General features: G+C 36.1%; 1 protein-coding gene across 1 annotated transcript in view; it reads left to right on the forward strand.

Annotated features, from left to right (window-relative positions):
- The window catches only part of LOC149921258 (neuronal acetylcholine receptor subunit alpha-10-like), a 304,760-nt gene that overhangs the window by 186,964 nt on the left and 91,828 nt on the right, over positions 1-25,968 (forward strand). The window contains exon 2 of the mRNA XM_090163313.1: positions 9,769-9,938. Coding sequence (XP_090019439.1) covers positions 9,769-9,938 — 170 coding nt within the window. The remainder of the gene's footprint in view (positions 1-9,768; positions 9,939-25,968) is intronic.

Raw genomic sequence — 25,968 nt, forward strand, 5'->3', positions numbered from 1 at the left:
TCCGATATCTCAAAGATTTAACATCAGATATCACTAAGATTTAACATCCGATATCACTAAGATTTAACATCCGATATCACTAAGATTTAACATCCGATATCACTAAGATTTAACATCCGATATCTCAAAGATTTAACATCCGATATCACTAAGATTTAACATCCGATATCACTAAGATTTAACATCCGAGATCACTAAGATTTAACATCCGATATCACTAAGATTTAACATCCGATATCACTAAGATTTAACATCCGATATCACTAAGATTTAACATCCGATATCACTAAGATTTAACATCCGATATCACTAAGATTTAACATCCGATATCACTAAGATTTAACATCCGATATCTCAAAGATTTAACATCCGATATCACTAAGATTTAACATCAGATATCACTACGATTTAACATCCGATATCACTAAGATTTAACATCCGTTATCATTAAGATTTAACATCCGATATCATTAAGATTTAATATCCGATATCACTAAGATTTAACATCCGATATCACTAAGAATTAACATCCGATATCATTAAGATTTAACATCCGATATCACTATGATTAACATCCGATATCACTAAGATATAACGTCCGATATCAGTAAGATTTAACGTCCGATATCAGTAAGATTTAACATCCGATATCAGTAATATTTAAAATCCGATAAAATTAAGATTTAACATCCGATATCAGTAAGATTTAATAATAATAATAATAATAATAATAATAATAATAATAATAATAATAATAATAATAATAATAATAATAATTTATTAGTTTCGTAACGGGTTTACAAATATGTGTGACACCAGAGGGCCAAGTCGGTTAGTCGACTTTTAGCCGGTTTATAAAAAGAAAAAGAAAAGAACAATACAATATATAGACCGCCAATAAATGAACTAGTATAAATTATTTAGTGATGTTTTCGGTCTAGCTTCAATCGGCCAAGAAATGTTAATTTTATCAATAAAATTTCCGCATAATGTTTATAACCAGTAAATGTCTGAAACACTCTAGCTTTAAAAGTGCTTGGTCGCAACAAATCGAAGCACCCTGTTCGCCAATGAGGATGCTGCATATATTGGCTGTCAAATCTGGGGCGCGGATTCAAGGCACGATCTTGTTCCCTTACGACCCGACAGAGACCAAACCAAGGCTTCATTCGGAGCTCGAGTCAAACACCGAGAACACGCACCTCCGCTTCCTGGAAGCCGTCAAACCAGCGATGAAGAATCGCCACCAGGGGTCGGGTTGCGCCCAGCCACGATGTTCCTATTTGTCAATAAGATACCGTTAAGCCTTATGGCAAAAATGTTGTAATTCTGTATTTCTTAAAACGGGATTTAACGAAAAATGCCTCATTTTAAGGAAATAATCGGACTTAATAGAGAGATTAAGTCTGAAATTTACAACGCGTACGTAGAACGGTTAATTTACGGGTTAACACTAATCATGAACGTGTTAAGGTTAATGCGAAATAAATTTCACTGTAAAAAGCAAAATGTGTTACTACAAGTCTCGAATGTCAAGGTTACATAAATTATGTTAATAACATATTATGATAGTGTAAATTGAAAAAATTGAAATTTTTAGTTAAAAATGAGACCGTTTGAACCATGGACTCTAAATTTAAATTTAGAGTCCATGCTTGAACGTAGCGAAACCAATTTTAGGCACATTTGAACTTCAAATTACCATATTTTTCAAAAATAAAAACATATGACGAGGAAATAGATCCTTTCACAGGGGGTAACGGCATTAGAGGTTTATTTTTAAATACTCAAAGTCTTACTAGATGGCGCCAACAGTCTGAAACGTAAAAAGTTTCAATTATTTAAAAGCCGTAAAAAATTCCAATTCTTTCTTATTTCTTTTTATAGTTAATTTTCTCCAATTTCAACTTTGGTTTGGAATTTTTACATAAAACTATTTAAAATAAGGTTTCAAGTAAATTTTTGTTTCAGAAATAGAAGCATTTATTGCCTTTCAACCAAAACCTTTACATCTATGATAAATAAACACCGTGAAATCTTTCAGAGCTTCATTCCAAATTTTTGCTCTCCTCTACGCAATTTGTTACAAAATATTTCATTTACAACAATTTGTATATTTAATCATTAGTTAGCACATAAGCAGCATAATAACAATAAGTATGACCATTATCAAAAATTATCAACGAAGTTATTTTCAGCGTTATTGCGCAATCAGGGTTTGGTTCAACACAGAGCCCCCTAGTGTTTAAATAAGTCTTAACCAAAATAGGAGATAATATGCTACTCAATTCGGTTGCGAGTCCAACTCGAAGATGGCTGAGAATATCAGTGTCGAAATAAGGTTCGGTAAGTAGATTAGCGGTAACATATTGTTATCAGAATAAATAGTAAAAGACTAAGCCTTGGTCCGTGATTTCGCAAAGCAATAAGAACTTTTAAAGTTCAACTTTGTCGAAAAGATTCCGAGTTACTACACTTTTACACGCTGCAAAGAGGCAGGATCGCGGCTCGTGGAATGGCAGCATTGGGAATTGAGAGATTTGAACTTTGGATAGTCGTGTTATCAGTCAAGGAAATGAAAGATGAGGACATCGATGGCCAGCGAGCGGAACTGCCGATTGGTTGTCCTTACAGAGATAGATCACTGAAATTGCTGGATATTCTCGCTTGAAAAGACTTTCAAATTAAGTTGCCGGTACTATCCCAAGTTTAACGTTTTCATCCTATTAACACGAGCCAACTGGGTTGCCATACAATGTTGGCCAAGGATGATAAAATTGGCGAATAAGTAGATAAGTCCATAATGAAAAGGGATAATAAAGCTAAACCCTAAATAAAATTGAAGAAATTTTTAAAACTTACTAATAGCTCGTACCGATAGGTCTTCGAGCGGACAAAAAACGTGAAACTCGGACAAAATAGATCTTCGAGTGAATAAATAAATTAAATTAAATAAAATAGCCAGAAATTCCAACGGTAGACCGGTTTCGTCCTATTTGGGACTCGTCAGTACCGTGCGGGAAATCTGGCTCGCGACTATAACACCGAATAGAGAAACTAAGCCTAAATATTAAAAATTTCAAAACGAGTTGCGTAGCAACGGAAAGCCGAAAAGGGGGAGGGTGGTGGAGATTAGTTAATACGTAATGTTAAGTTAAAAGGAACCACCTATGGACTGCATTGTAAAGGATGATAAAATTGGCGAATAAGTAGAAAAGTCCATAATGAAAAGGGATAATAAAGCTAAACCCTAAACAAATTTATTTTATTTAATTTAATTTAATTATTCACTCGAAGATCTATTAGGTCCGAGTTTCGCGTTTTTGTACGCTCGAAGACCTATCGGTACGAGCTAATAGTAAGTTTTTAAATTTCTTCAAATTTGTTTAGGGTTTAGCTTTATTATCCCTTTTCATTATGGACTTATCTACATACAATGTTGGCCAACCGAGTTGCTCCGTGTGAATAAAACAGTTTTTATTTCGTGCCCCCGGGCAAGAAATATTGAGAGGGATTGGGACGCCGCCCAATGGGGTATTTTGGCGATCTGGCCGGACAAAAGTCGATTTCAAAAACTAACGCGGGGATAGAAACAATGGTTACTACTTATACTGAAGTGTCTGACGAATGTCTTACAACGACCCCCTCCCCCCTCACCGTATTACGCTAGCGCTCGCGCTCGTGCCATTCTGAACTTGCTCGTCAAATTTAGAGCAGGTACAGTTTTTCACGACCTTGACACTTCGTTATTTGTTCGTATAATTTGAAGTGTAAGGTATGGATATTACTGGGGCAGGTAAGTGGGTGTACTATTTATAGGTTTTTGATATGATAAGTGAATTTTGTTAAAAAAGCGCGCGAACGTTTTAAATAAGTTATTTTAACTGTTTTTATTAGTGTTGTAAGTCGGAAAATTTCCCGCTCATAAAATTTTCCGGAAAATTACCGAGGCCTTTTTTCCGGAAAATTTTCCGTATTTTTCCGAAAAATATTAAAAACGTTTTCATTCCATGATTTGTCTAATATATTGTTTGCAAATTTAAATAAAGCGGCATTTTCACTTCATTTTTTCTAATCTAAAAGTAAAACTAAACCTATAGACTAGTTTAAACTGGTTGAAATGTAACACTATTAATGTTTTGTAGTATGTTTACTGATATTAGTCATTTTAAATCGATAAAAAGTTTAAAACATTAAAATCCCTTGAAAAGTAATTTATGTTTAAATTTTTTATTTTTCCGATTTGCGGAAAATTTTCTGGAAAGTTTTCCGCATTTTATTTTTCCGGAAAATTAACAACCCTAGTTTTTATTCATTATTTTTCTCTAAATCTGGGTCGATTAGTTGTACTTCCAAGTACTTGCCGGGATATATTTTAAGTTGGTTAGCAAGCTCAGGTCCTATTCTTCAAGACCCATTTAAAATTGGCTGCTACTTTTTGCTATTCTTGAAGATACACTTATCTGAAATAAACCGATTACTGTTAAGTTCCGATCCGGTCCTAACCGGAATGAGGCAAGTATACCTAGAATTTTTTTTTATTCCAAAACATACTTGTTATCGCTTATTATACTAGAAATTAACCTAAAAACATTTTCTAAATCGAATAAAATTCAAAAATAATTTAGTCCGCCCAGATCGCACAAATACCCCACTGTGCGCCGCCGGAAGTGTTGCCAGATGGGCGTTTTCCCGCCAAAATTGTGCTACTTTGGGAACGCTGTTGCGGGAAAAAAGCGTTGGGCAATGTATGACGATGTAAAATTTATGGTTCATAACACGTTATTATGTAAGACGATAAATATTCTTACTGCACTATAAGTTTCTTTATTTTATTCGGATTATCGTTCAAAAGGCTATATACCTTCCCTGATACCACTATCATAGGCTAAAGTTCCGTCGTAGCTCATTACTTTAATCATCAGGTAACAGCGATTTCCTTGGACTAGAATTGGGCTGTATCTAAGAGAGAACAATTTTTGTTTGGGTTAGTTTATCAATTTTGCAGTGGACTCCGGGGGAGATTATATTTCATCGAAGCCGTGTATGGCCAGAAGTAACAAATAAGTGTAAAATTTCTTATCGAAGCCGTGTACGGCCAGAAGTAACAAATAAGTGTGGAACATACTTAATAATCAGCTAGGCTAATACCCAAGGCACCACCTTAGGCCTAAGTCATCAAGCGACTTTCGAAGCCATTAATTCAGGTGGCCGGGTTACAATGCGTAGGAGGGTAGTGGCAAGCATTTCATGCCACGCGAGCCAACAGCTCCCTACACTAACTATTAACGTTAACCTCAACAAGTTTTTATGGGAAAGAGAAACCGAAGAGCTCGAGGGAAAACCCCTTGAACCAGTGGGGAGAGAACTTGCAAACTCAACGCGGAAGGAGTTGTTCCGAGTTTTCACCCAGTGCCATAAGCTAGGATCGAACCTGGCTCCTCTTGTTGCGGGGCGAAAGTGCTAACCATTCCGCCACCCCAAGCCGTGTATGGCCAGAAGTAACAAATAAGTGTGGCACTTACTTATGGTCCTGTTTCCTGGCGTTTTGGGGCAACACCGGGTGTCAGGTGCCAGCTGTGCCAGGTTATGTGGACCGCTGTGTGCCCGTCGTTCCCCGTTAGGAGCTCTCTCCAAAGGGTATGACACCTTACCTCCGTAGGTAGGGTTTCGGCTGGAGTTGCTACAGCATCCACTCTCAATCCCACTGCTGTGTGCGAAGTGGGAAATGGTCCACCCTTTGCTGCACCTTCGGCTGGGTTGAGTGGCTTGCGTCAATGGTGCGACCTTGCTGGATTTGTCAGCTGTCCGGGCTTGTGGACGCTTGCGTAGGGCACTATGATGATAGACCTGTGGTCTTTGTTACTAGGTACACCGGACTATAAATTCTGACAAACTGCGGGTATAGGGTCGTTATCCAACCTTATAGTTGAATAATCTTGGTAAAAACATGAAGGGCATTGGGAGCTTATTGTTAGAGTATTTGAGGGATTGAAAATCACCTTAACATACTTATTATCCCTAAGCTATATATTGACTTTTTTTTACTTTTTATTCACTTTACAAGTTTTATGTTTATATTGTGTTATTTTTGTTTTTATTTTTGTTATTACCATATATCTACCTAAAAAAATGCGGGGCTAGAAGTTACATGCGGACTTGGCCCTCTCACCACAAAATATATTGTAAGAAATTTAAATAAAATGATTTGATTTGATTTAAATAAAATGATTTGATTTGAAGTTGAAATAAACAACTTTTTTAACGTAAAATTAGCTTAGCTTTTATAAAATGCAGTATATGAAAAAAATCAAAGGCTTAGCTTTTGGCAACGTGGCATTGTATTAAAGTATTCTTTCTGTTAGAATTTTTCCTTAGAAGAGCTTAAAATAGGAAGACATTCTTTAAGCACCGCAGTTAAGCGTTTAAAGTCGGTCATAAACTGTCGCGCAAGGCTTAGAGTGTTCTCGAACGGGTTTAAGACGTTGTGGGTGCCCCGAATTAGGTTACGAGCCTTTCAAAAAAGAGAACGAGATAAGAACTTTTGAACTAAAATCGATGATGAGGCCGTAAGCCAGGACTAAGCGCTTAAGAACCTTTATTTCCTGCGTCAATAATCCTATCCCGAACCAAGTGGATGGAGGACGCGAAAAATACACTTCAGACTAACTCAACAACGCAGTTCCCAGTACAAGGAGATCAGCTGAATAATGAAATAAAATTAATTTGTTCGCGGTTTTGAATGCTTCATTTAAAATATCTTGGAAAGCGTCCAAAAATAGTTACGCTTAACTCTTGGTCTAATTTTATTTTTCAAATTTCATTGAAAATTCATTTTTGTTCATTTAATTTAGTGTTGTTAATTTTCCGGAAAAATAAAATGCGGAAATTTTTCCGCAAATCGAAAAAATTTAAAAAAATTGAAACATAAATTACTTTTCAAAGGTTTTTAATGTTTTTAACTTTTTATCGATATAAAATGTCTGATATCAGTAAACATACTACAAAATATTAATAGTGTTACATTGTTAATCAGTTTAAACTAGTCTAGACTAGAGATTTAGTTTTACTTTTAGATTCAAAAAATGAGGCGAAAATGCCGCTTTATTTACATTTTCAAACAATATATTAGACTAATCATGGAATGAAACTTTTTAATTGTTTTCGGAAAAATACGGAAATTTTCCGAAAAAAAGGCCTCGATCATTTTCCAACTTACAACACTAATTTAATTCATAATTATTTGTATTTCCCTGGAAAGCTATTCTGTAAAAATCAAAATGACAAAAACATATCGATCCGTCAAAAATGGCAATGCGCGTGTGGAGAAGGGGCGGATATCGAAATATCAAACTATCGATTGTGTAAGTTCAATTTTAAGTAGTGGCAGTATGTTACGCAATGACCGGTATTTTAGTCAAATCATAAACTAAATGCTTAAACGGATGACCAATATCTGTTTATTTTAGGTGCCCAAGGCTTCAATTAGCACCATCGACTGAATGTCGAAGCATTTCATAAAAATCACTTACGCCGACTTAACAGACCGCCACGATTTTGAATTTGATTAATACCATCGATAGTTTGATATTACTATAGCAACCTGTTCGGCACACCCGCATTGGTCATTTTTGGCCGATCATGTTTGTTTTTGTAATTTTTTATTTATTTTTAATTTTTATTTTTTATTAAAAATAAACAAGTGACCCTTTCGATTAGCCAGTGAGCTTTCGGAATAACCACACCGGCGTTTTAAAAATCTGTGTAAAAATTCTAAACAATTTCCAGCTTTATTTTGCTAAAAAAAAATTTTATCGCGAAAAAACATCCAATACGAATATATTTCAACTTTATTTTTTCAAGAGAAATTTAGAGCAGTGGCGTAGTATGGTTGTATGAACATTTTTTTTATTTTTTCGATTGCGTGTCCCTGAACCAAACTCCTGGCTACACCTCTGCTTTAGAATTACTATTGAGGAATGATTTAAATTTGAAAGGGAATATAACCTGCAAAGCTATCTTTATGGAAAACCCCTTCTTTTTTTCAAAATACCCTGTACAGTGGTGCCAAACATTTCTAAAACGAAAGGCAAGAACGACCAGAGCTGCAAACGTTGATGTTCCACAACAAATGGCTGAGGCAGGAATCCATATCTTTACTTGGAATGCTTATCGCGGCAGATTTTCGTCTTGATGTGATTGACAGTTTTTTTGACGTCACTATGTTAACTTATCGCGCAGAGTGAATTTTTCTCTCGTAGGCGGGGCCAAAGCCGTCAGAGTGATCTTAAAATACGCGATACGGCAGGATAAGCATTCCAAGTAGAGGCTGAGGTTATATTTCCTTTAAGATTAACATTTAACTAAGTTAGCAAGTACAAGTCTTCTACTAAAAGAGTTAGATTGTGTAATAATGCTATACTGTCACGTTTCGGTACAAGAAATAGGTGTTTATAACATTTGGTCAATTCAAATTTCAATAAGCCTTGGCTGATCTGTTAGCAAAAGGACAACGACCATTTTTCAGGCATCCTTACCCACGTACTGAGTATCATTAAAGAATAGAACTAATGAAAGCAAATGCCATTGTACCCAAACACGAACCAACGTAACGCTAAAACAGGGTTGCCACGGTACCTGGAAAACCTGGAATTCCTGGAAAAGTCAGGGAATTTGAAAATGGGTAGAAAAATCAGGGAAAAGTCAGGGAATTTGAAAAGTTAGTCTAAAAATCCGGGAAATGTCAGGGAATTTGAAAAATTAGTCTAAAAATCATAGAAAAGTCAGGGAATTTGAAAAATTAGTCTAAAAATCAGGGAAAAGTCAGGGAATTTGAAAAATTAGTCTAAAAATCAGGGAAATGTCAGGGAATTTGAAAAATTAGTTTAAAAATCAGGGAATTGTCAGGGAATTTGAAAAATGTAGTCTAAAAATCAAGGAAATGTCAGGGAATTTGAAAAATTAGTCTACAAATCAGGGAAATGTCAGGGAATTTATTTTCGGTTGCAAATATGAAACTTTTACTAAATAAAGGTAAAAAATACGAAATCTTGGCACAAAATAAGTCAGGGAAAATCTCCGGAGATGGTCAGGGAAAATCTCTGGAGATGGTCAGGGAAAACCTGGAAACGTCAGGGAATTTGATTGTGAAAAAACTGTGGCAACCCTGTAAAAGATCGAGCGAGAAAATTATTCGCAGATTTGCGTCACACTGCATTTGTGGGAACAGGACTTGTTTATGGTGAATTCAACACGGAAAGTAACATTGCAAATCTTCTAAAATGAACAATAAATCAACTAAATGCTGCTGAAATCAACCTTCGATTTATGGTTGATGCGCGATAAATGAAACCAAGTTTCTACTGTTGGGAGAATAACTATAGGTGGTTTCTTTTCGCCTGTTCTCGGACTATGTACTCTTTGTTGAAAATAAAAAAGTTTAATTCGCCTGTTCCGGGGATGATAATTACTCCACCCTATAAACTATTCGCTTGTTCCGGAGTATTAGGGCTACTCTTTTTACTCCTTCTGAAAAGGAGGTGTAAAGGAGTAAATCGGATTTTGTCGTCCGCTAGCCAAAATTTATCATTTTATATCGATAAAAAGTTAAAAACATTAAAAACCTTTAAAAAGTAGTTTATGTTTCAATTTTTTCCGATTTGCGGAAAATTTTCCGCATTTTATTTTTCCCGGTAAATTAACCACACTAGCATAACCCTAGCTTGTTATTTACGCTTATTTATAAATGTGATTTTTTTTTGTTGGCAGGATTGTTGGCAGAAAATGCTACTGAGAACCCGGAGCAATGGCGCAACGATGAGAAGGAACTGGTGGACAAGTTGCTGAAGAGGTACGACCCCACTGTCCGGCCCGTTCACAACGCGGCCGACCCGGTGGTCATACGACTCGGGATCACACTCACGCAAATATTCGACTTGGTAAGTGCAACTATCTATCATTGAGAATACATGGGAAAAAGTATAAAATATAGGTATGGTCACTGGCAGGGTCACCCTGAAACGTGGCCTTTATAGCTGTTATAGTTATAGATTTAACCAACTTGATTACCATAACTCGGGAATGATATTTATCTATGGTTAAATAACTTTGGTCACTCCAACTTATTATTGCTAAGCGGAAGCATTCAAAATTCAACTAAGTTAATAGTGGAAACAGGTGCTTGTTACGCCTATTTTTCCCGATAGAGGGATGCTAATAAACGTTTACGTACTCGCTAGACAATTCAATTATGATTTTCAGTTGACATAAACCACGGTCACACTAGAGCTGAAAACCCAGTTTAGGTCGGTTTGAATGCCAGTTTTGACCGCCGACGATAATTCTTGGTTCACCAGTGCGAAATCGCTTCACCCCAGTTCGCTTTTAGTCACGGCTTAACGCCATATGACCAGAATTTTGGAAATAATAAAATGTATCCCAAAACAATTAGTTAATCATGTTTACTATACATACAGTAATATTATTTGACATTATTTAGAATTTCATTACCATTATTTTTGAAAATACGAGCAATTTTACGATTTGAAAGCGATTCTAAGCGAACCGACTTGGACCAGTTGTTTCCTGAACCAACACGAAGCGATTTCTCACGCTAGTTTTGAAAACTAGTTATCTAAAAAAAGTTATTTTAGCGTTAACCTGGCGAGAAGTTCACAAACTGCTGAATTTTTCATCTGCTAAACAAAAATTTGCTATTGTAAAGCACAAAGCGTCTGCTTAGCGAACTGAAATGAAGCAGTTTAGCAGCGTCAGCCACTAGGTGGCTCTATGTAAATTGAAAAGCCTAATTTAAGTGTTCTGATTAACGTGTGCGGATAATCGTAATTAAGTTTGTTATCTGACTCCTAGTAGCAGTCAACTTATCAAATTTTACTTAATATTACACTTTGAATCTTTAATTTATAATGACCAAGTACTTGGGCAAAATTGTCAGCGTGGCTGCGCGAGATTAGTCGTAATCGAAGTCTTAATATTCTATTCTAATTTCTAACAGTAATCAGAACAAATTAGCGAGCTTTACATCGACTTTCTTGACGTGTAGGATTAGCGATCAGCTTTATTAACAGAGCGTGCGTAAGCCGGGCGAAGTCGGTTTGGATTTTAACTTCGAGAGTTCATTAGATATAATAAATAAAGTCTCCCTATTCGACGAGACTTAACGCGATAAAGCTCTAAGTCCAAAAATGCGGTTTTCCATAATGGATATTTGGAAATTTCAAAACAAATCCGTTACCTATTTTGCAAAGAAATGTTGATTCTATATAAAATGATATAAAATACAATTGTAAACTAACAGTATTCGCGCCATAATGTATGGAAACCCTTAACTAACAAGTGCCTCATACACCATCAGATACAGAGCAGGACCAAGGACCTAAGAGGACTCACGACTTTCACTGAAAATAAACGCGTTATTAGGGTGAATCACGGCAAACTTTAGTTCATTTTGAACAAACTAAGTGTGGCTGCAGTGTTTTTCTTACAGATAAATACCGGCTACTCTTATTGTTTGAAAATAACCGCAGGGTTGTTGATTTTTTTAATCAAAATAATCAATTTTTTTCTATTTTAATTATTTTTTTTTTGGTTTTGGTCACTTTTTAAAAGCAATATATGAGCTTATTGATATAAGTTATTATTTTTCTATCAATAGTAGACAGTTTTATCATTTAAAATAAATTATTTATTCCGAGAAATAAGTATATATTTATCACAGTAAATGTAAAACTTTCTCAATTTTAGTGAGAGTCCATAATTTAAAAAAAACAAAAAACAAAAATGAGGTGGGAACCGTGGGGGAAGAGTCTAATATCATTGTGAGAGATAAAAGTCTAAAAAAATCGCGATTTAAATCAACTTGATTTAAATCAAACAACCCTGCAGTGACAATGGGTACGTTTAGATTCTGGGACAATGTATGGGCAGATATTTTATTGAACCAGTACAGTATCACCATCTGTCGAGGAATATTATATTTGCCTTCTAAAATAGTTTTATTTGACACAATAATTTAGAAACTACACACTGTTTGTCTATTTCATTCAATATTGAAATATTTTTTAATATAATTATGTTACTTTATGTATAATTCTAAAATCAAAGGATCCGAGCATTCTCACTTGGTCAAAAAGGGGAAGGGGGATTATAAATGAAAATGGCAGCTAATATTCTAATCAGTTAACTTGATGCCGAAGAAAATAAACAGGATGATATTTTTGTGGACGAAAATGTATTTCAGAGAAAACCGAATTTGAAGTTAATTTACGATGAAATATTTCCTTTTAAATAAAATGTTTTCTTCCTTCATATATTGCCGTGAAATCGTGTAAAAATAATATTTATTGTCAAAGGCTTAGATTACAACGTTCGTGGCATTCTAGTAAGCCGCCATCTTTAGAAAAATCTTTTTACTTTTAACGCTTTTTAGCGAGTCCTCACGGGGAGAAAAATTCTCACGAAAAATTCTTCTCGAGAGAAGAATTCCTTTTTAGATTTTTGACGCGCCCCTGGTGACAAGACTACGATCCCCACGGGTCATTCTCCCGAAGTATAAATACGTACATTCTTGGTAATCCTAAATAGGTTCTTCGAACCAAACTGTACTTGCCAAGTTATTGCTTCCAGGCAGAAGAGAATTGTTAATAGTGTCGCAACGTAAACCGATACAGTATCCAAGTTGTTAAGAAGATATAATCTGTAGGATTCCGCGGACAATGGCGGATTTCGGCAAATCGTCGGCTTACTTTAATTAATAGTTGGCGTTATTAGGACGGCTTTGATCAAGGACGAGATAACACGCCGTAATCGATACAACGAGGATGTCCCCGGGACCGGGGTATTAAAGGACCGCTTCCAAAAGGAAGCCGACGTAAGCAAGACGACCGTTAGTCTCAATTAGGCGCCGAAATGATTCCCAAAATGCTCCACTACGTCGCCTTAATCACTTGACGTATCGAGAGGTTCGAATAAAATATTTTAAAGGCTGATGGTTTCGTTCTAAATTCAGTCGACCTTAGGCAAAATAGATCTATTTCTCTAATATAAGGGTCTGAACGAGTAAATTTGGTATGTATGCGCTTGGATGCCAAAATTAGGCTATGGTAACTACGATGTTGAACGTTAAATTCGTTGCCTCAAATAGTTAACGTTACCGATTAAACCTTGGCTCAAATAAGAGTTCACATAACTTTGGTCTTTATTGGAACCATCTAAATACTTGAAATTAACGACATAGTAACTAGAACAATTTGTTGAAGAATATTTTATAATCATTACCAACTTTCGTGGGATCAAGTTTGGGGAGGGGGGGATGCAAAACGTAAAAGGTTTTTAGGCCTAAAAGGGTGAGCACAGTTAAAACCCCTCCTGAAATAAACACATAGATGTGCCGTTGAACAGGATATCCTAGAAACCATTTTCAATTATATGGAACGTTTTTTCTAATGAATTTCAAAATTAATTAATTAAATAAATACTTTCTTTTTTCCAAAATACCTGTAACGTTTAAAATTTGACGAAGTTTAAGCCTCCGCTGTAAAGCACGTTGCCAATAGATTCTTAGACATTCGAAGTGCGTATGTATACAGGGTGTTTCAAAACGTTATGCAAAACGTTTATGGAGTTGAGAAGTATGCCTGTTTTTGTCCCATTTTCCTACGATGAGTTAAAAGAACGCCAGAGAGCTTCAAAGTGTGGCCTACTAGCCCCTGGGAGTAGGCTGCAACAAGCGCAAAACCAAGCAGCAGGGACTTTTAATACTGTGTAAGCTTACATTTTTACGCTGGTTACCTCGATTTGTTTCCAAAGTCCTTTTTAAGCTATCACACGAACCCAAACCTTAATGTTCGCATTTCCCTGCTGCTTGGTTTTGCGCTCGTTGCAGCCTACTTCCAGAGGCTAGTAGGCCACACTTTGAAGCTCTCTGGCGCTCTTTTAACACATCGTAGGAAAATGGGACAAAAACAGGCATACTTCTGAACTCACCCGCTACAAATCGTTAAAATTTTTGCATAACCTTTTAAACACCCTGTATAATTTCCGCACGTTTTTTTCGTCGTTGAAGTCGTCAGTAACAGGAAAAACGTGTATGTGATTTTAGCGTGTGAATTATCATGTAAATTGTTTCTCACGAGCTTGGGTACATAATCCTTAAATTGACAAGTCATTGTTAAAATGAATCTAAAAATGCAGATGTTTGCAATGACGTAATAAATTTCAAAGTTGGAAGACGCTTAAAACCTGAAAGATCTACTAACAATCATTAGCATCGTGTACGTCGTAAATAATAAAACGGACTAATGAAAAACCGCCATCTATGAAAACTTTCGCGTTATAAAACATAAAAGAATAATTAGAGCGGCATCGAAAACCGGTAAATCCTCAGAGCGGCATCGACATTTGCTGGCGGAGAATTAGTCCTTCTTTGGGGACTTGCCGCCTCTCTAAAGTGGGTTATTATTCAAGGCGTGTGTACCTTTGACCCGTAAAACGATCCGCTAGAGGGGGCTATTAAATGGCGTAGACTCTCCGAATTGACACCAACTTCATCAACCAAAGTATAGCCTTTGCGCCTTACTTATTTTTGACTCCCATATCAACGATGCCGTTAATATTGGATTCTAATTACTTAAAGCTCTTTAAAGACCGCGAACATTTCTCGGCTCGCGGCACCACCTGGTATTGGTTCTTTCCACTAATTATAGACATTTTTTATAAGGGTCGAATTATAGGAATTACTTATATTTAGATCTAGATGGCGCATGGCGATGCCAGATTAATGTTGCGTTCAATTTAAGAAAAGATCGGTCTAATAGGAATAAATTTAAAATATTGACCTAATAGGAATAAATTTAAAATATCGACGTAATAGGAATAAATTTAAAATATCGACGTAATAGGAATAAATTTAAAATATCGACTTAATAGGAATAAATTTAAAATATCGACGTAATAGGAATAAATTAAAAAAATCGACTTAATAGGAATAAAGTTACAATATCGGAACAAGAATATATTTAGTTATACTTCGAAAGAAATACTATGTAGAATCGATAAACTGGAAACATTGTCTAGTTTTTCCCACGGCATGAGACGGGTGAGAAAAGGTCGCCTTAGTGTCCTTCCCATAGTCAAAAAAATCGTCTCCTCATAGTCACTCTTTAAGATCATTCGAGGAAAGGCTGAGGGGCGTGGTTTTTCTTCAGGGAATAACGTACAAGCAGAAGAGGGTGCTGGCCACCTATTCTCTCTTCGCTTTAATACATTCTTAATTAAAATGGAATTAATAATCGTTTTTTATAACTTGTTCCAAATGAATATTTTATTTATATATTTTTTGGCCAATCACGTTTATGAACAGTAAAAAAGTATGGTGCAAGACCAATTTACTTTAAAAATATTTATTTATTTATTAATTAATTAATGTATTTATTTATTTATTTACTTAACTAATTGGGTTTGTCGTAAAAGAAGTGACTAAGCAAAGCAAAGGTTCCAAGGTCTATGAAATTCGCGAATCGATGGCAAGGTCTAGTTTTTCGCCGTGTTTTGGTTAATTTAAAGGGGAACGGTCAAGCTTTAACCAGTTAGATAGCTCTGTAGCCCATTAAAAACTAAAATTTATGGCATATTTATCGTTAGGAAAATTTGATTTTAATGGGATATGACACGTGTCGACATCCATTGAAAAAAAATTGAAATGACATTCATTTTTACAGTTCAAGTGAAATTTGATTTGAAAGTGACAGAGGTCGCCATCTACCGAACAAAATTGAAACGAGATTGATTTTTGTAGGTTAGGTGAAACTTAATTTTTCGAAAAACTAAGTTAAAATATTGATTTTAATTTAATATAATCTTCGGCTCTCGGTCAAAAAGTTGATTGCTAACAGTCTTTTTCATTTTCCTGTTTACGTAAAAGGGGGAGGGGTAAACCATTGTTTTTTTTATACGGCAGCTCGTCCATGCTTCCTCTAAAATATGTCTTTTGACGAGAGTCACGTGATTTCGCGTGCAATGAATTATTTTCGGCATGGGTAAAGCACGGGCAACTCTGATGACGCGCGTCATCGAAGTTGGACGTAGGCAAAGTAAAACTAAAACCAAAACCAAAACCATAGTTTACATTATTCCGGTGGATTAGGGATTAGCGTTGTAAATTTCTATTTACGGTATTCGGAGAAAAAAGTGCCTATTTGATTTTGATTTGATTTATAAACTTAAGTGACTTTAGTGAAAAATTTATTGGAATTTAATAGAGGTACCTTGTAAAGATTTTTGAAAGGAACAAAATTGATCTGGTAGAAAGTACTCATTTGATTTTGATTTGATATATAGACTTAACCATTAGAAAAAAATTGATAGGAATTTGATAGTGGTGTTTACTCAAAATCTTTGAAAGGTAAAAATCTATTTGATAGAAAGTACTCATTTTTGATTTTCATTTGATATTTAAACTTTTTGGGATATTGATAGAAACATTGGTCGTAATAGTGATAGTGGCGCTATATGAAAATTTTGAGAGGAAAGAAAATTGACAAAGAAAAGTTACTCATCTTTGATTTTAAATTGATATTTAAATGTTGTGGGGATTTAAAAAAAATTGATCGGGATAGTGATAGTGGCGCCATCTTAATGATTTTGAGAGGTAAAAAGATAGATAGGAAAAACAAGTGCCCATCTTTGCTTAGAGCTGCCAGATGATTTTTGAGCAATGAAGATTGAAAAATGTTGCAGCCTTTAGTCACAGCTGTCTTACCAAGCGCGTAAGAACATTTGAAAGTTGGGATATTTTTATTTTGTGGGCTTTCAAAATAAGAAATCTAGGAAAATGCTACTGTAAATTGGAATATTAAAATCCCCAAATTAAACTAGCTACGCAAAAGAGATTAACTAACTTGTAAGTTAACATTACTGATTCGTATCTTACGAGGAGACTACGAGTCAGGTTGCGGGATCGTGTTATTTAGTCATTTAAGTCTGTTGTACTATTGCACACCCGTTGTTTAGGGCCCATATTTACGGGCCCATAACTGTACAGTTTTCTCATAATAATCTGCTCTTTTCTGTTCATTTGAGACACAATTAAGTTACACTAACGAGGAGACTACCCGAGGTGATAATAGTTGTTACATAAAACGTCGTTTAAAACATTTTTAAAGTATTTTTATCTTCCCGTCAAAACAGTTCAAATGCGCGCCATCTAGCACAAATAAAAATATTAAAATTGAATTTAATAATCAGCTAGGCTAATACCCAAGGCACCACCCTAGGCCTAAGTCATTGAGCGACTTTTAAAGCCTTTAATTCAGGGGTTCCGTTTGAGTGTTGGTTTTCCGGTAAGCAATTTGTAAATTGGTCTACGGTCTATTCATTGTTAGCAATCTCTTTCAACATAAAATTGCTTCAACCGTTAGAAGATTTTAAATTCGTAAGGCCATGTTGGTTCGAAATAACTTATATTTTCTGCAACCGTATAAAAATTCTAATCACAAGTAGCTGGTCTCTCTACAGACTTGTTCGTCCAATTCTTTCAATTTGTAGTTTGTACCCGAACCGAGTCGTCCTTTGGCTCTGCTTCCTGCCATCCGCGAGCGCTCGCTTTCGTGATGGAAACGATCGGGCTTTGCGGAAGGCAGGACGGACACTTTACGGATCGCCAATGGACACCCGTCTGACCGTATAGATCGCGCCTATCCTAAATCCTTCTTCAATTACTAGGAAAGAAGTTGGGCGAGACTAAAATACATCGTCAGGTTGCCCTATCTTTAAGCGCGTGGTGTAATAGTCGATTCCCAAAGTATCAGTGACTGCAAATTCCCGTCCCCCTTATCTTGAGAACACTCGCTTCCTCTACGTCATAACGTCGTCTGTTCTGTCGTCTTCCGTGTGCTGTGGGAAACTGGGATTGCTGACGACGTTATCACGTAGGCGAGGTGATTCTTCAGCAGAGGGAATTTTCACTTAAAAGATCTATTGATTAGAAATCCATTCACGAGCCTCTGCAGTTGGACGACAGACGGGTGAAGCCATCCCCAATTTCCGGGACCCATGGAACTCCGGGGAGTACCTTTCCAAACGTTTCTCCCTGAAAACGGCCTATTTCTGTCGCTTAACTGGGTTCAAAGCCCGCACTCTACGGTCCTGGGCAAACGTTTCAGGCTGGCAATTTAATTGCGCGAAAAAGTAGATTAGTCCATTATGAAAAGGGATAATAAAGCTAAATCCTAAACAAATTTGAAGAAATTAAAAAACTTACTAATAACTCGTACCAATAGGTCTTCGAGCAAACGCGAAACTCGGATCAAATAGATCTTCGAGTAATAAACTAAATTAAAAATAAATAAAATAGCCAGAAATTCCAACGGTAGACCGGTTTCGTACCGTGCGGGAAATCTCGCATAGGTGGTTTCTTCTAACTTGACAATTTAATTGTTTACTTGCTAAAAGGTTTTCAACATAATGCTAAGGAGGTACTCGGGTAACAATTTAATCTACTTATATTCCCCCTTGGGGTTGACTGATTTAAATTAAGGGATGTTTTTCAAAAAAGAACACTAAAATAAACCACATAAGGTATTTCAATAGGCCTTTATTGAAAGGTGGGTAAAAATGACGACCCACCCAGCAAAATTTGAATTTATGTGAAAGACCAATAAGAAACTGCTATTTCGTTACACGACGTCTGAAACGCGGACGATTTTAAACCGAAAACACGAAACTACGCGAGACAGGAAATTCGTTTTCATATAAATTCAAATATTGCTGCGAGGGTCGACATTTTTACCCACCTTTTAATAAAGGCCTATTTAGAAATAGAAATAGCCAAAATATGGGTAACAATTCCGATACAAGGAAAACTGAGCAAATAAAATATCTAATAGTAATTAAAATTAAATAATGAAGATTTATACACCGACTAAGCTGTGTATGTCGTTACGGAACCCAAGAACCTTTCTCGCTTCTATTAAATAACGGCGCGCGACACAGGCTCGGTGACACGCTAAAATTATCACGTGAGATGGAGCGAGAAAGCCCCTAATGTTTCGTAGCGCCATCTACAACATATACCAATGTTAAGTTCTGTTCTACTTAATTAATGACTCATTGGTTAACTATATAATCATTTATTAACTGGCTTGTTAATACTTAAATATCTATATTATTAACGTACAAACAATAAACAATGCGTTATCACCTATAGCGAGATGTCCCGCGCACACATATGCCGTGATCACTTTTTCCCGGGCGCAGTATAATAAAAAGCGCCAAGCTGTGGCGCCATCGCGTTACAACATTTGTATTGAGACGCGCGCGATATTCAAATGTTAGATCCTAACAACCAAGTAAAATTCTTTCTCACTGTTCAAAATCAAAGAATTCAATAAAATAAACAAATCGATTGAAATAAAAAAAATTGATCGTTTTTATAAAAAAAAAAATCTAAAAATAGCATTACTGTGTCCACATATAGATCCTACCAAAACTCGGAAGTTTTTTTTAGCAATGGCGGGAATGAAACGGGAGCGAGCGGTGTTTTGGAAGGGCTGGAAAACACTGGCCCGTTGGCATTCCCAGGAGCGGCACTCATCATTTACAGGGGAATTCTGTGGGGGAAACTCCCATTTCGAAAGGAGTGTATCCAGGGTGGGCTCTTTTATATATTCTATAGGTTGCCGCCAGGGATCGCCGTAGTTCGCGAGCCTATAGGATCCGGCTAAGTGAATGTTTCGCCGAAAAACGAAAAACACGCCGAACTTAACTGACACCGGACCTAAAATTGAACCTTTGGCGAAACTCTAAGAAAGAAACGGGTAATATACTTTGATGAAGACAAATTTCGATTTATACTCGCTGGTGCTGCCATCTGTAGTCGGTGGCGTTATGGGAATGGAGAGCTTCTATTTTCTTATTTAGTAGTACGTCCTCGAAACCCGAAGTGCAATCTGCGGTATTTAATTCGTCACTGCCGTATTTGAATGTAATATATACCCAAATATAATTTGCGTATCATTTTTACCTACCATATAGAGTAATGGCAGTGTGACGTCACGACACGTCACCCATGCTTTTTCCTATAGATAAAAAATCACGACCAAAATGGCGACCATGGTCAAAGCTACCATTACTCTATAGAAGAACAAGTAACGTAACTACCATTGGTACGACAGATTGCAATATTTTTCATAAATTGACTTTTTTCGTTACTTACAATTACACGGACGAATTAGCAAATCATTAATAAAATAGTTTCATCAACGAAGGTCAAATTTAAAAATCAACCAATCCAATAGTAATGATACGCGGTAATATAGTTCATCGTGGCGGTATTTAAAAAATTTAGGGTCACTGTGAAAATCTGATGGACAATGGTCAACTGGACCTCATCAAGTAGAGGTGTTCAGCTGCCGTTGTAGACGAGCGTATTTTAATGTGTTACGTCAAGCAAATTGTTCAGTCTGAAACGCCATCTGTCAAAGCAGAGACAATTTGGTAATTAAGGTGGTCACGTGAGAGTCGCCATAAAAATGTGATATCGGCTAAATTTTACATTTTAGAATTTAATCCGTGACATTTAGGGTTTGAGTACGCTTGTCAGATGGGTCCCGTTGAATAGTTTGTCTTGATAATTATGATTAGTTATAAGTCTTTCTATTATAAAGTGAATGCGAAGATTGACAAACTAGTTCGTTTCGTTCCAACGTGGCGGCGCTGTGGACGAGTAGGATACAGTATGGTCGAAATACACAGGAAAATGAATTTCAATTTTAAAAATTGAGATGCTAAAGGTAACAGGCAATAGTTTCGTTAAAAACCAAGTTGATTTTTCAATTTAGAATACACAATACTACATTGAGAAACATAATTTTTTATTTTAACCAACGTTGTCACTTATTCCAAAATGCTACTGCTCTTATGGTTCCATAAGCAAAGATAAATTTGACTTGCCCGAACTTGTTTTGAAATGTTTTTATATTTTTAGCTTTGACGGATAAGAAACCATTAAGTTGCTATGGTTTATATAGTTGCGCTTATATCAAAAAGAAATAAAGTAATATAGGTTTTGTTTCATTTGTTTCGTGGAGTAGAAGACCCGCAATATTTTCTGATGTACCTTAATAAGAACAGCGTGTTCCCTGAAAGGAACCAAGATTAAACACTTGGAGGGGGACCAAGGCTTAACGGAAAAATATCTGTTTTTCGCTTTCTTTATCAAAACCGTTATTTCGAATCGATCTTTTTCCGAACCATTTTGCTTATGGCTCCCGTCTATTGCGAGAAAACAATCCAGATTTTCTTGTTTCCAAAATGATACGCTAGCTTTATCAAAACCTGCAAAAATCGATTTGTCGAAACGAGTAATCTTTAGAGGGACTAGCTAGTCACGACGCATTATTAGGCTGACTTTTTTACGTGTCTTTGGAATATGCTGGAAAAGAGGTTATCTGAGTTGGAGAGAGGGTTAAGTACCTCTTTTCTTTAGCGTAGACAAGGAAGGGACAATTTATTGCGATTATCATCACCCCAATTTACCTCCTGTCAAAACGGTGCCAATAAAGTTGTAGCACTCCGTAGCTTTGACCATAGCCGCCATTTTGGGTGCAAATGTTTTAACTATAAGACGATGGGTGACGTCCTATGACGTCACAGTGCCATTTCTCTATTTCCCGTTACTTAGTGCTTCCAAACCGATTCACAGATAACACTTTTTCTGAAAATGATTGTGACAAATCAGTTATCAGATTATCCGAATTTACGTTCAGATATTATCAGATCAGTTGATACGGGTCACAATGCGAACCAAATAGTTTAAAGTCGAAACTAATCTGAAGTCATTGTAAACCAACAGTCTGAAGGTGAGCTGATTTCAGATGCCTCACGGTTATCGATTTTACTTTTTTAATTTTTAATGACGGTTTATTTAGATTTGATTCCACAAAAGAATATATCTACTAAACGTATACATCAGATAATGAATCAGATGCAATTTGAGATAAGATTTCTGGAGGGGGGGAATATAACAGATACACCTGCTCTGACGAATTACCTTCAGATGTCTAAAAATTACGATGTGAATAGCCTGATCAGTCGGCTGTTGGGAGCACTAGTGTCACCGAAATGTGTTAAAGCCAACCACAGAACACCTACCTCAAGAAGGATTTGCATCAATCTCAAAAAAGTGTCTTAAAAGCTAGGATCACAGCACCCCACACAAGGAGAACGCAACCCGTCAAAAGTCGTGCATTTTCTTGTGTACATTTTCATATAAATTTCATTGGCTAGACACTTTAGCGCCTGCTGCTGTCGGAAGGGGAAAAATCGGAAATTGTCTTCCCCCCTGCCCGTAAAACATTCAGCGAAAACACTGCGCCCTGGTCCAATGAAATTTGTACTCGGCGTTAGCTTGTTCAAAGTTTGCCGCGTTCTCCTTATGTTTGTTGTGCCTAGTTAAAAGTGATGCGGTTTTTTTACAGCAAGCAGAAAATAGCGCGTGAAAATTCTTTATTTAACGAAATATAAATTGAAAAGTGGTGCTTATACAACACATTTTTTATTGTTGAGCGTGCTCGTCTTTGTACTTTCAAAACTTCTTCTACTTGCCGTGAGATGGCGCACTCTTAAAAAAAAACCGCACCACATTCGAGACATAAAAAATATTTAAATTACTACTAGCGATACATGTCCCTCTTGGGGTAGGTGGTCTGCGAGGCAACATTCAAAATGTAGAAGAATCTGGCGCCATCTACGGTTCTGAGTACACGTTTTAAGGGACCACCTTTTCCCTTAAGGTACTGAATGGTTGCGTCTAAAAAGAAACTATGGTTTTAGGGAGTTAGCTTTATGGCGCTGCGAGTTCGAAATGGAGCTCTTAGAGCGACGGGAGTTGCGGTTTGGAAGGAAAAGTAATCCACTAAATAAAGTCGAAACGGAGCACCTGGGTGCTTTTAACTCGGTGCTATAAATAAAGGAATTCAAGATTTATTTGTTCAAAACCAGTATCGCCATCTATGTTTGAAAGCAGGAATTGCATAGACCAAACATACGCCTTATAAAACGAAACGCTGAGCTCTTGAGTTTTTTTTTACGATTTCGCTTATAGAAAGTAAAGCAAATTTTAGCGAGACTGAATTCAGATACCAAGAAAATGGTAAAGCATATTTGGTAGTGAAAGTACTTTATATTTTTCGTGGCACTTTTTGCAGGGAAGATCGCATCTTTGTTTATGTTTGCGATTTTAGAACTTATGGTAGCACAGGCTAATGCTTTCCAGGTTTGAAGAGACCTCTCCAGCTGATAAAGCTATCCGATTTTTTTTTAAATTCCCCCCCCCCCTAAAAAGCCGGATTTATCAAATCTCAAAAAAAACATTTTTATATTATGTTAAATAATATTCTAATTAAAAACTGTTTCAATTATATTAAATATTAGTTTTATCCAATTTTTTTATTATATTAAATAATTTTTTATTAAAAAATTTCAATTATATTAAATCATATTTTTATTAAAAAAAATCAATTATATTAAATCATATTTTTATTTAAAAAAATTCAATTATATTAAATAGTTATTTTATTCGAAAAAATTTCAATTATATTCTATAAAAATTTTATTCGAAAAAATTTTATTCGAAAAAATTTCAATTATTTAAGAAATATATATATTTTATTCAAAATGTTTTTAGCTTCTTAATACTTAATTTGGAGAATTTCCTTATCTTTCACAATTTCAAACAACTGAAGAATTGTAACAGATCAGCTCAGATCGGTTACTTAATAATAAATCAGATACAATTTGAAATCAGATTGTTGGTAATATAAAAGATATTAACCTGGTGAACATATTACAGATATCTCAAAATTACGATCTGAATAATCTGCTCAGTGGAAGCGCTAATAGAGCGTTCTATAAAATCGGTGTGGTGTGCTTTCCCCCTTTTGAGTTCGGAGAAGGTGAAGATTTGCCCGCTTTTTCGTGTGAGAGAAAAATATTTATCTGGCAAACCCGTAAAAAATTGAGTGCAGTCGATTATTAGGAGTAGGGTAGTTGCTAGCCTAGGCTTCACTAATTTCCGGCTTTCCGCGCCGTTTTTCTTATTTTAAATGATTTTTGTAATAAATTTATGCAAAATACTAGTCCCAAATATTTAGATCATGAAAATATTCTTAACCCCAAACATACTTCAACACCTAGGGTCCCTCCTACAACTCCTAAAAGGTACGTCTCTAAAATATTAATATAAAGACAGGACATAAGCCGAATTCTCTTAAACCAAAGAATAACAAATGTTGTTATCAGCTAGGCTAATACCCAAGGCACCACCTTAGGCCTAAGTCATCGAGCGACTTTTAAAGCCTTTAATTTAGGTGGCCGGGTTACAACGCGTAGGAGGGTGGTGGCAAGCCCTGCAAGCCACGCAAGCTAACAGCTCCCTACACTAACTATTGCCGTTAACCTCAACAAGTTTTAATGGAAGGGGAAACCGAAGAGCTCGGGGGAAAACCCCTTAAACCAGTGGGGAGAGAACTTGCAAACTCAACGCAGAAGTTGTTCCGAGTTTTCACCCAGCTGAACTAGCTCTATAGTCTGTATGAAAAGTGTGGCCGGTTTTGGGCCGATTTTATAGAACGCTCTATTGAGAGAAGTTCTGCAATTTTGTTTTGGCAAAAACAAATCGTTAATCAAACAACTCCGTGCGACATATTTTAGAAAAATATTACCTTATCTTAAACCAGTAATAGCGTGTGTGTATCCGACGACCTTTGAATTATTTCATACTCCCTTTAATAATAGCAAATAATACAATCATTTAGGCTGAAGTGATTTCTTGTTTTGATAAAACAGATTACAAATTCGCTCTAAGAAAACGCCAGGATTTTAATTTGTATTCTTATTCAGTTTAGCGTGAACCAACAAACAGCAAACGGTTAGAAAGTTCGCTTAATCTGATTTTGATACATTTGAAAAAATATTTACGAGTTATGATACAAAATAGCCGACAGTCCATCGCTGTTGGAAGTCTGAGAAAGTGCGTCAACAAAAGAGATCTTGTTATTCTTCCCAGAATTCTAATCAACGTGACGTACCCCTGATTAAAAAAACAACTTCATACCGTATTCAAAATAAAATATATTAACTAATTAATTCAAAAACTGTTTTATTTTAAGCTTAAGTAAAAGGCTTACACCAGATTTCTGATTGCCAAAGATTTGCGTCGATTTTCAAAGATTTGTTTCGATTTCCCTTTTAATTCGGGATTGTAACGTGTGGGACAATTCAGTCCTCTCGTCCAGCTGATTAATCAGGGCGAGATACGTGTAACGGCCACGCCAACGGGGGGATACGTGGGGACAGGGGTGAGGACACCCGTGGCGGAAGTATTCCGACCACCCGTTGGGGGATTGGTGGTCGTCCTCACACGGCCATCCACCAACTCTGTTTCCCAGACGCCCACGATTGCAGGAGTACGCCACTACTCCCGGCAGATTTTTTAAATTTTATGGACTTTTTCTGATTGTTTGTGATTACTTTTTAAATTTTGCAAATTTCTTAAGATTTAGAAGTTTTTTTTATAAATTTTATTTATTTTTTGATTGTAAGATGTTGAGAAAGCAGATTTCCCGAGAGGTCAATTTGCGATTACCTCGTGAAACCATGGTACCTTTAATCATAAGTCAATAATTATGTAGCTTAAGTGTGCCAGTTGATCGAAATAGCACGCCTTTCTATAAAGTTACGAGGCTTTAATGTAGTTCTTACGTCACTGTCTCTTACTATTACCAATCTAAAACGAGCCCGTGCTAGAGTTGCCAGAGGGTAATTATACTAGAAACTCTCGGTCTTCAAAAATAAATTATCACTGGGCAAGCGTTACTATGACAACTAAGCAAAAAGCGCGTATTGGGGCAAATAACTTTGTCTGAAGCTCATCATAAATATGTGACCATTCTA

This window comes from Leiobunum rupestre, chromosome 11 (genome assembly GCF_980474605.1).
Source record: "Leiobunum rupestre chromosome 11, qqLeiRupe1.1.hap1, whole genome shotgun sequence".
Taxonomy (NCBI): Eukaryota; Metazoa; Arthropoda; class Arachnida; order Opiliones; family Sclerosomatidae; genus Leiobunum; species Leiobunum rupestre.